Below are 12,512 nucleotides of genomic sequence, written 5' to 3'. Positions count from 1 at the left end.
TCTGATCTCAGCTTCATAATCATTGTACATACCTCCTCTTTCTTGATGCACATAACCAAGTTCTTGTATATAATCTTCCTTCTTCTGATGCCCAGCAGAGGTACCAAGCCTCCAACTAACACTGTGCTTGTTTGCTCCTTGCCCACAGTTTGCCAAGGCCCCTCTGTGGCCGACCTTGTGTTCCTGTTGGATGTGTCAGTCAGTGTTAGCCAGGAGAATTTTGACTACCTTAAAGCATTCCTGGAAGAAAGTGTGTCTGCCCTTGATATAAAGGAGAGCTGCATGAGGGTTGGTCTTGTGGCCTACAGCAACGAGACCAAAGTGATCCATTCCCTGAGTACGGGCATCAACAAGTCAGAGGTGCTCTGGCAGATCCAGAGCCTCTCGCCCCAGGCTGGGCAGGCCTACACTGGAGCCGCCATCAGGAAAGTCCGGAAGGAAGTCTTCAGCCCACAGCACGGCAGTCGAAAGAATCAGGGGGTACCCCAGATTGCAGTGCTGGTGACACACAGAGCTTCGGAAGACAATGTGACGAAGGCAGCTGTCAACCTGAGGCGCCAAGGAGTGACCATCTTCACCGTGGGTGTGGAGGAGGCCAGCAAAGCCCAACTGGAGAAGATCGCGTCCCACCCCTCTAAGCAGTATGTCTCCATGCTGAGCTCCTTCTCTGAGCTGGCTGCGCACAACCAGACCTTTCTGAAGAAGCTGCGGAACCAGATCACACACACTGTCTCAGTCTTGGCAGAGCGGACCGAAACCCTCAAGTCTGGTAAAGTATTGCTGAGGGATGGGTTGTGAAGTTTCTTTTTTTCTTGTCTTCACATTATATACCAAAGATAAGGGGTTGCAGGTTGTAATGTAGGTGGGCAGAAAGGGCTAATTTTTACTGTAACTTGATAATGTGAAATCCAGTTTGGGGAGAATGAAATCCATTGAGTGTCCAGAGGGACTTCCCTTTGCCTTCCCTCCTCTTTTGCATGGCTTTAATTGGACTGGTTGCTCATACACATGCCAGGATACCATCATTTGTGATTCTTCTTTTCTCCCTTCTTCTTTCTTTCTCCTTTCCCTCTCATATTCATTCCCCTGATCTTTCTTTTCCTCCCCTCCCTTGTTTTCCCCTTCCCTCTTCTGTCCTCTCCTGTCCTCTTACCTCTCTTTCCCTCGCCGCCTCTTTCACGCCCCTTTCCTCACCTTTCTTTTTTTGTATGATATTCTGGATTGAGCCCAGGGCCTTCACACCAAGCCACATCCCAATCACTCTTTATTTATTTTTCATTTTCAGACAGGACACAGGTTCTCACTGAGTCACTACGTTGTGGAGGCTGAACTCAAACATGATCTTCTTGCCACAGTCACCCGGAATGCGGGGGGTGGCAGGCATGAGCCACTGTGCTGCTCCCTTTAAAACTTTTTGTGGTTTCCTCTCCTCTTTTTCCCTCATCCCCAAATTCCAGTTTAGAGAATGAACAGGAAGTATGATTTGCATAGACAACAAAATAGTTTGTTGTGAAGTACCATCTGCTAGTGTAGGGAGGTATATACATGTATGTGATGTAAATATTCTTATGTATGTGTATATATACATATATACATGCACATTCACAAAAGTAATTTATTTCACATTTCCTGTAACAGGGTCACATAAGGTTGATGACCAATTCCTGCATTAATTGACTGGGAGTGTAGAGGAGCAAATATTTGCTCTAGATTTTAAGAAAGAGCCCTTGGATGTTACAGTGTCCTGTTAAACACCATCTCCCTCTTACAACAGCCCCCTTGACATTTTTGGCTGAGTAGTTATTTACTAGTAGAACAATAAAAAAAGCAGCTTTAATAAAAAGCAGCTTCAAGTTTTTCTAATAGTTTGCTGTATCCAGATTTATCCTGATTCAGGCAGAGGATTAGGGTAATAGTCTTACATTGTCAGAAACAATTCACAGGACCCAATGAATGCTAAGACTCTCTTGTTCTGAGCTACAAAAGTAATTCTTTTACACGCAGAAGCTGTTTCCCATTTTTCTGTCTGAAGAAGCTCGTATTTGTTGTGCTTTCCATCTGTACCTCATTCTCCTTCACCTTTGGCCCATAGGCCACATTCAACTGTTTGGCTCCTTTGTAGGTTGTGTGGACACTGAGGAAGCTGACATCTATCTCCTCATTGATGGCTCCGGGAGCACCCAGGACACAGACTTCCACGAAATGAAGAGCTTCCTGTCAGAGGTGGTGGGGATGTTTAACATTGCCCCCCATAAGGTGCGGGTTGGGGCTGTTCAGTATGCAGACATCTGGGACTTGGAATTTGAGATCAATAAGTACTCCAACAAGCATGATTTGGGTAAGGCCATCGAGAATATCAGGCAGATGGGTGGAAGCACAAACACAGGTGCAGCTCTGAATTTCACACTAGGGCTGCTGCAGAGAGCAAAGAAGCAGCGTGGAAACAAAGTGCCATGTCACCTGGTTGTCCTGACCAATGGAGCCTCCAAGGATAGCGTTTTGGAGCCTGCACACAGACTTCGAGAGGAGAACATCCGTGTGTATGCTATTGGGGTCAAAGAGGCCAACCACACACAGCTGCGAGAAATTGCTGGCGAGGAAAAGAGAGTGTATTATGTGCATGACTTTGACGCCTTGAAGGACATAAGAAACCAAGTTGTTCAAGAAATCTGTACTGAAGAAGGTAAAAGGAATGGCGGCTTTGCCTTTCAACTTCAGCTCACAAATTGCCTTCCTGTGTAACTATCTTTGTTCTCCAGAACAAAACTGGAAGCCCACTGTAGTGTGGTTCTGATTTATGTCTAGTTAACAGCAAAGACAGTTGGAGGAATTCTCCCTAATAAGTATTAACTAGCTTCCTCCCACCAATCCCTGCTAGAACATATGTGTAATATGCTCTAGTGGCTTCAGATCTTAAGGAGTACTTCTAATTTAATTCTAATTTTAAAAAAACTTAGTGAAATCATTTAGAGAAATACCAGGGGTACTTACCCCCTTAGGGGATATGTGATAACTTCTAGAGACATTTTTGGTATTAAAACTGTTGAGTGCTGCTAGCATCTGACAGGAAGAGGTCAGGGATGTTACTAACCAACATTACTGTCCAAAGCATACACAGACTGCTTCCCACCATTAAAATAATCTGGCCCAAAGTGTCAACAGTGCTGAAGTTGAGAAACCCTGAGTTATATATTTAAGGAAAATCCTAAATAACAAATAGAATAGTCTCAAATGTCTGATTATTTCCCCCAAAGCTTTATTTATTTACTAATAGTCCTTACCAAGCACATAATTGACTTCAATATAGAGTAATTTGTGATTTGAATTTTTCTGCTCATTCTTAATTTTGTCCATGTGGTTGACTTGAATAAACATCCTTATTTCTCCCATGCAGCCTGCAAAGACATGAAAGCTGACATCATGTTTCTGGTGGACAGTTCTGGCAGTATAGGACCTGAAAACTTCAGTAAAATGAAAATGTTTATGAAAAACCTGGTGAGCAAATCTCAGATTGGGGAAAATCAGGTGCAAATTGGTGTCGTCCAATTCAGTGGTGTCAACAAGGAAGAGTTTCCACTCAACAGATTCACGTCCCAAAGTGATATTTCAAATGCAATAGACCAAATGGCTCACATTGGGGAAACTACCTTGACTGGCAGTGCCCTGACCTTTGTGTCACAGTACTTCAGCCCTGCCAAGGGGGCCCGGCCCAGTGTCAGGAAGTTTCTCATCCTCATCACAGACGGCGAAGCTCAGGACATAGTGAAGGATCCAGCAGATGCGCTTCGGCAAGAAGGCATAATTATCTATTCTGTGGGCGTATTTGGCTCCAATGTTACCCAGCTTGAGGAGATCAGCGGGAAACCAGAGATGGTTTTCTATGTTGAGAATTTCGACATTCTGAAGCATATTGAAGATGATCTTGTATTTGGAATATGCAGTCCCCGTGAAGGTAGGCATGGGTGTAACCCCTAGTGACAATGTGCAAATACCAAATATGCTGGTCATTGTTTCTTGAACTAAGTAGAGCTATATTTGAACACTGGGAGCTTTTCATTTAATTGAAACATTTATGTCAGTAGCTTTGATCTACTGAGTTAAGTACACAATAAAGAGCAATGTTGGTTCATTCATTGCCATTTCTAGACAAATCATCCTAGGGTGATGAATCCTTCATTTAAGAGAAAGTGGTATCATGCTAGATCTTGGGTCAGGCTCCCTGGAAGCAGAAGCTGAGTCATAAAGGAAGCAGAGGTGATTTATTCAGAAAGTCCTTTCAGAAGGGGAAGAAAGAAAACAGGTCAGGGCATGGGCAGGAACTAAGCAAAGAGGTATTTTAGCTGGATTCTAGTTGTAGCCTGATCCTGTAGAAAGCATTAGAGGATGAGTTACAGCAGCATTGGTCCTATCTTGAGATGAAGGCCCAGCCTAGTGTACCCCGAGTGCTTGGACTACATTGGGCTGCTGAGGCAGGTGAGGTGCCCTGGGCAAGGGGATTCCCCTTTGGTTTGGCATCTGTTTATGGGCATATTTTCGGTTTTGCAATTTCTAAAGCCAGAACTTGGTCAAATAGGAAATTAGTGAAAATATTTTGATATTTACTAAAAATTATAAAGAATGATTCTAGTATGTGAACTTGAGCAATGGATGCCCCAAAGAAAGTAAATGGCATAATCTCTACTTTCTTTTTGTGATCCTGCAAGGCAGTGGAAGTGATTAAGAAAAGCTTTGGGGCGGGGGCGTAGCTCAGTGGAAGAGCACCAGCCTGGCACATATGAGGCCCTGGGTGCAATCTTCAGCACCAAAATCAAACAAAATAACAACAATAAAGTCAGAAAACATAAGGTGCTGATTTATACTGTGACCCTGTGGATTAATGACAGCCTTTCTGAGAAGTCTCTATGAAGGCACTGGTTCTTACTAGAATTTTAAAGGAGGAGAACAGTGTTTTCTTATTCAAATAATAATTCTGTTCAACTCCCCATGTAAGGTTTGGTGACCATGTCTGTGTTATGTATAAAGAGGCACATACCAGGTTTTTATTCCCTGCTAATTCCAACCAGAACAAATATGAGCTCTGCAGGGTTTCAACACTGAGCTATCTTCCTCCAACTCCAGAAGTCTTCTGAGGAATCCGGGCAAGCTCTGTAGCCAACTAAAGGCCAAAGGGACCTAGTTCCTCCTTTATTAGAGCCAGCCTTTCCTAGGAATTGGGTTTATAGCTCTGTACACATGGCCTCCAGTTGGTGGTTAAGGACATTGGTTCTTGAGTTTTCAACACAACTGCACGAAACCAGCAAGGCTTACAAAAGAAAGACATGGAAAGCCTGGCGGGTGGGTGGAGGAAAAGAGTACATTCTCACAGTTCTGTTTCTGAAGAATAGATGAATCAATGTTTGGATCAGACCTTTGAAGGCTGCAGAGAAAATGTACTACCTAATGACTAGCCAGTGCACTGTCCAGATGCGTTGGCAGTTAGGATGCAAGATGGATGAGTCCTTTAGATGGAACACGCTATGCGTGAACCAAGTCCTTCCTCCTTTACTTGTCCATGACATTGACCTCAGGTGTAAAAAGTTAATGGGAGTATTGTGCTAAGATAACTAATGGAGAAAATGGGCCTAAAAATAGATACTCAAAAAAGGAAAAAGGGAAAAAATGTAACCCTACAAACTCAGCCATTGTAGAACCAAGAAAAATATAGGGCTGTCAAACCCATTTTAATTTGGTCATTTCCCCCAAGGTTTTTCTTACAAATAAAGTTTCAAGATCCTTGTGATTTAAAAAACAAAAAGATAAATTTACACAAATGAAAGCAAATGTTGAATCAACTGCTTACATGAGGACATTTATATAGAATTGTGGTTTTCTTTCCAGTCCAAAGGTTTGTGAAATTCTGTTTCTGATGATCCTGTGATTGTCACTTTTTGCCCTTCCACCCCTGCAGTAGGTTTCACATCACCCTCTAAAAGCCCACCTGTCGCTGTGGACTGGTGATGTGCTCTGTTATCCAGGAAACTGACCTTCTGAGGGGTAACGTGATCCATTGGAGAGAAAACAGCAGCAATTTTTTAAAGAGTTGAGGGATTGTCCATGTTCTCCAGAGCTCATCTTATATGGTTTTCCTTTCTCTTTCTCTTCTAGAATGCAAGCGGATTGAAGTTTTGGATGTTGTGTTTGTAATCGATAGCTCTGGCAGTATTGACTACGATGAATACAATATCATGAAGGACTTTATGATTGGCTTAGTGAAGAAAGCCGATGTGGGCAAAAATCAGGTCCGGTTTGGTGCTTTGAAGTATGCTGATGACCCAGAGGTGCTGTTTTATCTGGGTGACCTTGGTACAAAACTACAGGTGATTTCAGTGCTCCAGGGGGACCAGCCTATGGGGGGCAACACTTATACTGCGGAGGCTCTGGCCTTTGCCGACCACATGTTCACGGAAGCCCGGGGCAGCCGCCTGCACAAGGGAGTCCCCCAGGTCCTTATCGTGATTACTGACGGGGAATCCCACGATGCTGAAAAACTCAATGCCACTGCCCAGGCCTTGCGGGAAAAAGGCATTCTTGTCCTGGCTGTGGGGATCGCTGGTGCCAATCCCGTGGAGCTGCTAGCCATGGCAGGATCCAGTGACAAGTACTACTTTGTGGAGACTTTTGGAGGCCTGAAGGGGATATTTTCAGATGTTTCAGCCAGTGTCTGTAACTCTTCAAAAGTAGGTAAGTCTCATCAACTAAGTTTCCCTAATTATTAGCATAAAATTAAATGAGGGAGACACTTTCAGGAACAAGTTTTCCAAAGTGGGGAGAAGCTGAAATTATTCCATGGGACTTCCCATGTTAGAGAGTCTTAGAGCTGGAAAGATCTCAGGACTGTTTCTTTCAGCCTCTTTCCCAAAGAGAACTACCTCCTACCACATATCCTGCCCACTTCTTCCTAAAATCTTCTAATGCACGAGTTTTGGACAGGCCTTATTTATCAGGGCACATATTTGCTTACATGTTTTTCTACCCACTAGTTCCTTTTCCCGCTCTATACACAAGAACTCAAAAGTTGTCCCAAGAATCAGTGATTGTTGCCAGTCTCTTTTTTTTCCTTTGGGCTTAGAAGTCCAGTTTCTTTACCATTTTTCTATACTGGCTCATTTAAAAAATGTGGAGCCCAGTATTAAATACTTCAGTTCAGCTAGCTTCAGATGTTTCCAGGACAAGTACAGCGGGACTTCCTTTGTCTGGAATGCTGTGCCTCTGTTGCAGTAGCAGAAGGTTGCACAGCTGCATATACATGGGATACATTCATTCATCATCCAGCTACCATTCTACACTTCTGGTTTTGAGGGAGATTGTGGGCTATTAACTTTGCTTAGTCTTTTCCCTAAGACGTATTTTACCAAAATATACTATTTTTATTGGATGCATTACTAGTAATCCACAATTCCAGCATATCGGTGCAGTTTGTTTTCAAAATCATTTAACATTTCTAGCTTTTATGTGGCCTGTCTCCTTAGAATGCAGCTACCATCTCTTTGTTTGACACAGTTAACAAAATCTTCCCAGGTCTTACGTAAAAAGGGGCAAATCTCTTACCTCCTTGTGTCAAAAACCTAAAATTTGATCTGTCTTTTGAAATTCACTGTAAAAGATGATGTTTCATTTTTGCATTGAAAGTTCTCAGTTAAGCACAAAAACAGACTTCATTTCCTTTATTTGACTCTGATTTTGAAAAAGAATTTAAGGAGTTAACCAATTCCTAAAGGATCTACATTTTATCTCTTCTATCCCACGGTCCAGAATCTCAGCTACCTTTAATCTTTTCAGAGGCTATAGTGAGAATTAATTAAGTCAGTGGTGGGATCACTGGAAAATTCAAGGAAATTATAATGCTTACCAGATAGCTAAGGGACACACACAAGTATGTGCCAAGTGTAACTCATTCATTGGCTGGGCTCTCACATACTCATATTGTTTTGTATTTGCTCTGTTAATATAAGGGAAATGTCTCTGGTTATACTTCATTATTTGCTAAAAATCATTTTCTCAAGTAAGTATTTTTGCTTTTGTAGACTAAAAAGGGACAGATAGAAAAGAAAAATAAACTAGATATAGATCAGTGTGCTTTTAAATGCCACCTTCAACTTGCCCTAATACAGAAAAATATTTACTAGCTCAGTTGGCCTGAGACCAAGTCAATAATGTTTCTGTTTGAGTCCCTAAACTGATATGTGGGGTTTGTTGTTGTTGTTTTCTCACTGTGCTGCTGTTGTCCCTGGGCTTTCCAGAAGGGTTAAGACTAGATTGCAGATGAGAACAACCTTTCTGTAGCACCATTCTCAGTTCTCTGGGAACTCAGAAAAGCAAATGGCATAAGACCAAATGGACAAGCCAAGAACAATAGGAAAGGATGTGTGAGTAGTTCGTGCTTCATGCTTCCTTGATGAGCTGGTCATTTATTTTTATTTCCTCCAAATTAGTGTGACTACAGAGTTGCTTAAGTCATGTCTTTTGGAAATATTATTTCTATATAGTACAAACAGTTAATTTGCTCTTATGGGTTAAAGAAAGAACAACAGGGAGATAGAACTTTTGCAAAAGGGAAGGGGAAGAGATGGAGGGCAGGAAGACGGAGAAGAGGAGAGAGGAAAAGGACAACAAAAGAATTAAGATTTGTACATATGCCAACTTCACACAGTGAATGCTACCATTATGTAGCACAAACACATACTAATAAAAAAAGAAAAAAGAACATCTGTTTTTTGATAGTCATTTTTCCCTTTCCCCTTCTTTATAGATTGTGATATTGAAAAAGTAGATCTGGTTTTCCTCATGGATGGCTCAAATAGCATTCACCCAAGTGACTTCAAGAAGGTGAAGGAATTTTTGGCTTCTGTTGTCCAAGACTTTGATGTCAGTCTCAAGAGAGTGCGCATAGGAGCAGCCCAGTTTAGTGACACCTACCGGCCGGAGTTTCCTCTGGGAACTTTCGTAGGGGAGAAGGAGATCTCATTTCAGATTGAAAACATCCAGCAGATCTTCGGATACACACACCTTGGTGCTGCACTCCGGAAGGTGAGCCATTACTTCCGGCCAGACATGGGCAGCAGGATAAATGCGGGTACCCCCCAGGTGCTACTGGTCCTCACAGATGGCCGCTCCCAAGATGAAGTGGCTCAGGCGGCAGAAGAGCTGAGACACAAAGGTGTGGACATCTACTCAGTGGGCATTGGGGATGTGGATGATCAACAGCTCATCCAGATCACTGGGACTGCAGATAAAAAACTTACGGTCCATAACTTCGATGAACTGAAAAAGGTCAAGAAAAGGATTGTTCGCCACATCTGTACCTCGAGGGGTGAGAGCAGTAAGTATTGAATAAGTTCTTTGTTTTTCTTCACTTTTATCCCACACTGACATTCTCCTCAAGATCTGTTTCATCCGCTGAGGATGCAGAAAAATTTAGATTCACACCTCTGAATTTCACAATGAAATTTTGCACAGCTCTCAAGGAATTGCTGTGGCTTATAGACTGAGGAACAGGGCATTCAGGTTCCTGTATCTTTTGTCCCTTCCCCTCAGGGGAATATGTCTGTTCTGTGAGGGGGAAAACCTGAGCTCCAGAGGTGTGAGGAAAAGGTCATGGTTTACAGTGTGATGAGTTCCAGGGGTTGCAAAATGCGACTCCAAGAAGTGAACACGTGGATTTCGGTTGCCTGGACATAAGGCTTACAATGCTGCCAAAAGCTACAAAGGCAGGGAACATCCCTGGAGGTTTATATCTTCATTATGAAATTTTACCACAGAAGTTAGTAAATATCTTCTTAAATATGAGCACATTTTGACATTTTTCCAATAGAAGGGAGAAGTATATTGAAGAAGTAACTTTTTTAAAAAATTAGGGAAGCATTCAGCAGATTGGCTCTGCTTTTAAGTAAGTTGATGTGGTAAATTTCGACCCCAGGTTTCTACCAAGGAAAGGAAAACCACACATTGAGAGGCATCTGGAGACAGCCTGGCCACAAATCACTGCTCTGTGGCCATTTTATCTTGGAAAACTTGCTTAACTTGTCTTAAAATTAAAAGTCTAATTTTCTCATCTACAGTCTGTAAAAGACAGCACCACCTGGTTCAGAAGATCACTTTGGGGATGAAATGAGAAACATGTGTATTTAAACTTGACTTTGAATAGAGTTGGCACTGGATATAATTACAAAGTCACTTAATTTTTGTCTACCACTGACCTGTTGAATTTATTCCTGGAGTCTAGCCCTTCCCTTGCCACTGGTCACTTCCAAGAAATAAACGAACCTCTCCTTGATGATATTAATACATCTGTCCTAGTATAACTACTAAAACTCTAGACTCCATGCGAAGCTCTGCCACTTTCCCAGCCTGCCACATGCAGCTCACCTGCTTGAAAGAAGTGGCCACCAGGGCTGATGGTTCTTCCTTGTCCTTTACCTTTCAATGCTCAGCTTTCTCCCAGGCTCAGCCCTACTTGCTAACCCTAGTTTCTGGCCACTGCAGTGTGATCTGGGGAAAGGAGATGGTCTGAAGGATCCAGTGGTACCTGTCAGGAAATGGTTTTCTGTACTGGTAGATTGTGTCAAACTGGGTCTGTTGATAGGTCCTTCAAAGGACTGTGTCCTGCTGTGCATCCCCCATCCCTGCCTCAGCCCATCTGTTAGGAAATCTCTCAGGTGTGGCTCACGTGAGGATGGGCAAGTATGTCTGAATTTAGATAGTCCCTTATGCCTTCCTCATCCTCAGCCCCTGGTAATGGCTCTGGTTTAATCTGCTAATGCTCCCACCCTGTAGGAGAGAAGAAACCCACAACAGCACATTAGTTCCCTGGGAGAAACTAGCATGTCAGCCGCCCTTCCCTGATAAACACTGGAAATTAACTCCCTCAAAAGTGGATGCCTCCCCTTTGCAGGGAAAGCAGCAAGCCATCCTGTGTCTCATTCCTTAGACTCTCCAGGCTTATAAGTTAACTCTTAAATCCCCTGGCTCTTGATTTAAAGAGGAAACTGTCTTCTTTCCTTGTGAGTGTGTGTGTGTGTGTGTGTGTGTGTGTGTGTGTGTGTGTGTGTCAGTGTGTCTGTCTGTCCATCTGTCCACACACAGAGATGGTGGTAGAGCTCACAGCCCAGCAACAGCTCTCTCCACAAATGCTCTTCTAATGTCCCATCTCACACCTCCACGAGCCCTAGCACGAGGTTAAAGTCAGGAGTCTTGTAGTTGATAAGGGACTACTATCTTTGTACATCCTGCTCAAACTTGGAATTATTTTAGCTGGACTTTTCCATTAATTTCCTATTAAATACCCATTTCCAATTATTAGGCAGAAAATCATCTTAGAACAGTCTAGTTTCTACATGAATGCATGAAAAAAATTAGAAAGTAAAAACAAGAGTATAAATCTAAACAATGACTAAGTTATCTTTAAAGAAAATAGTCATGAATGCAAAAAAAGAGAAGTGCTTTATATTAGGACAGATCTGAAGTCATTACTCCAGCATGCAAAAATGCAAGGCCTGTCGCCAAGTTGTGAACAAGGACCAGTGAGGCTGGGAGAGCACTGATAAGCTTCAAAGCAAGCACAAATAACTAAGGGATGCCAGTTCTTCTGCAATCAGAAGTCCCGAAATCAAGGACGTTGGACAGTAGCCTGTGGTTCAAATCAAGCTAAACCTAGAGCCTTAGATATTTGTTCTGCTTTGTGTGTGTGTGTGTATGCGTGCAAGCATGCTGGGGCTCAAACCCAAGGTCTTTGGCTTGTTAGTCAAGAGTTCTATCACTGAGCTACGTACTCACCACCGTTGGCTCTGCTTCTTAATAAAATATGCCTGACTTTAAAGAAGTCACTATCCTTTCTAAGTCTTAGTTTTCTCATTCATAAAGCTAAATCACCTCTAAGAGTTTCTCTGCTTGCACACTATGATTCAAAATATGAAGGGTGGTCAACTGCATGGAACTACAAAGGAAGTGACTGACATCGCTCTTTGAGCATCCATGAAGGGACAAGCCTGGTGCTCAAAGCACTTTCAATGCAGTGTCTCTTTTCATTCTCCCAATAGCCTGCATCGTTTATGTCTTTATTTTCATTTATAAATCTCACAGGGATGTTTAGAGCCTGACCCAGATCATACTAGGAGTAACAGGCTAAGCATATTTTGAAACTGAGGTTTGTCTGACCTGAATCCTTCAGTATATATGTTTTATTTTTCTTTCTTGTTGTTAAATGAAGCTGTCTGCTTTCTTAATATAGATGTTTTCTAAATTATCTAGTGCTACCGTTACCAAGAACTAATGTCTAGGTGCTGTTTCAGTAGTTAATAACTGCAGCTTATTAAGACATCCTGTGTTTATGTCCTTAAAGTTGTTTCCACAAACTGCTGTTCCCTGGGGAAACCACTTGTTGCTAAGCAATTACTTCCCACAGCACAATCTATTAGCAGAACTAGAAACCTGCGTAACTTATTGTGGCCAGTAGAAAGTGATAGAATCAGGTGGTT

General features: G+C 42.4%; 1 protein-coding gene across 4 annotated transcripts in view; it reads left to right on the top strand.

Annotated features, from left to right (window-relative positions):
- Positions 1 to 12,512, top strand: part of Col6a6 (collagen, type VI, alpha 6) — a 133,516-nt gene that overhangs the window by 45,597 nt on the left and 75,407 nt on the right. For all 4 annotated transcript variants that reach the window (XM_005406861.2, XM_013505759.1, XM_013505758.1 and 1 more), the window contains 5 exons: positions 149 to 769; positions 2,123 to 2,683; positions 3,395 to 3,952; positions 6,145 to 6,720; positions 8,789 to 9,358. In XM_005406861.2, coding sequence (XP_005406918.1) covers positions 149 to 769; positions 2,123 to 2,683; positions 3,395 to 3,952; positions 6,145 to 6,720; positions 8,789 to 9,358 — 2,886 coding nt within the window. The remainder of the gene's footprint in view (positions 1 to 148; positions 770 to 2,122; positions 2,684 to 3,394; positions 3,953 to 6,144; positions 6,721 to 8,788; positions 9,359 to 12,512) is intronic.

The sequence above is a fragment of the Chinchilla lanigera genome, unplaced genomic scaffold (assembly GCF_000276665.1).
Source record: "Chinchilla lanigera isolate Chin_1 unplaced genomic scaffold, ChiLan1.0 scaffold00100, whole genome shotgun sequence".
NCBI classification, from domain to species: Eukaryota; Metazoa; Chordata; class Mammalia; order Rodentia; family Chinchillidae; genus Chinchilla; species Chinchilla lanigera.
Note: the sequence above shows the minus strand (reverse complement) of the source record. Positions and strands in the feature narration are given on the sequence as shown.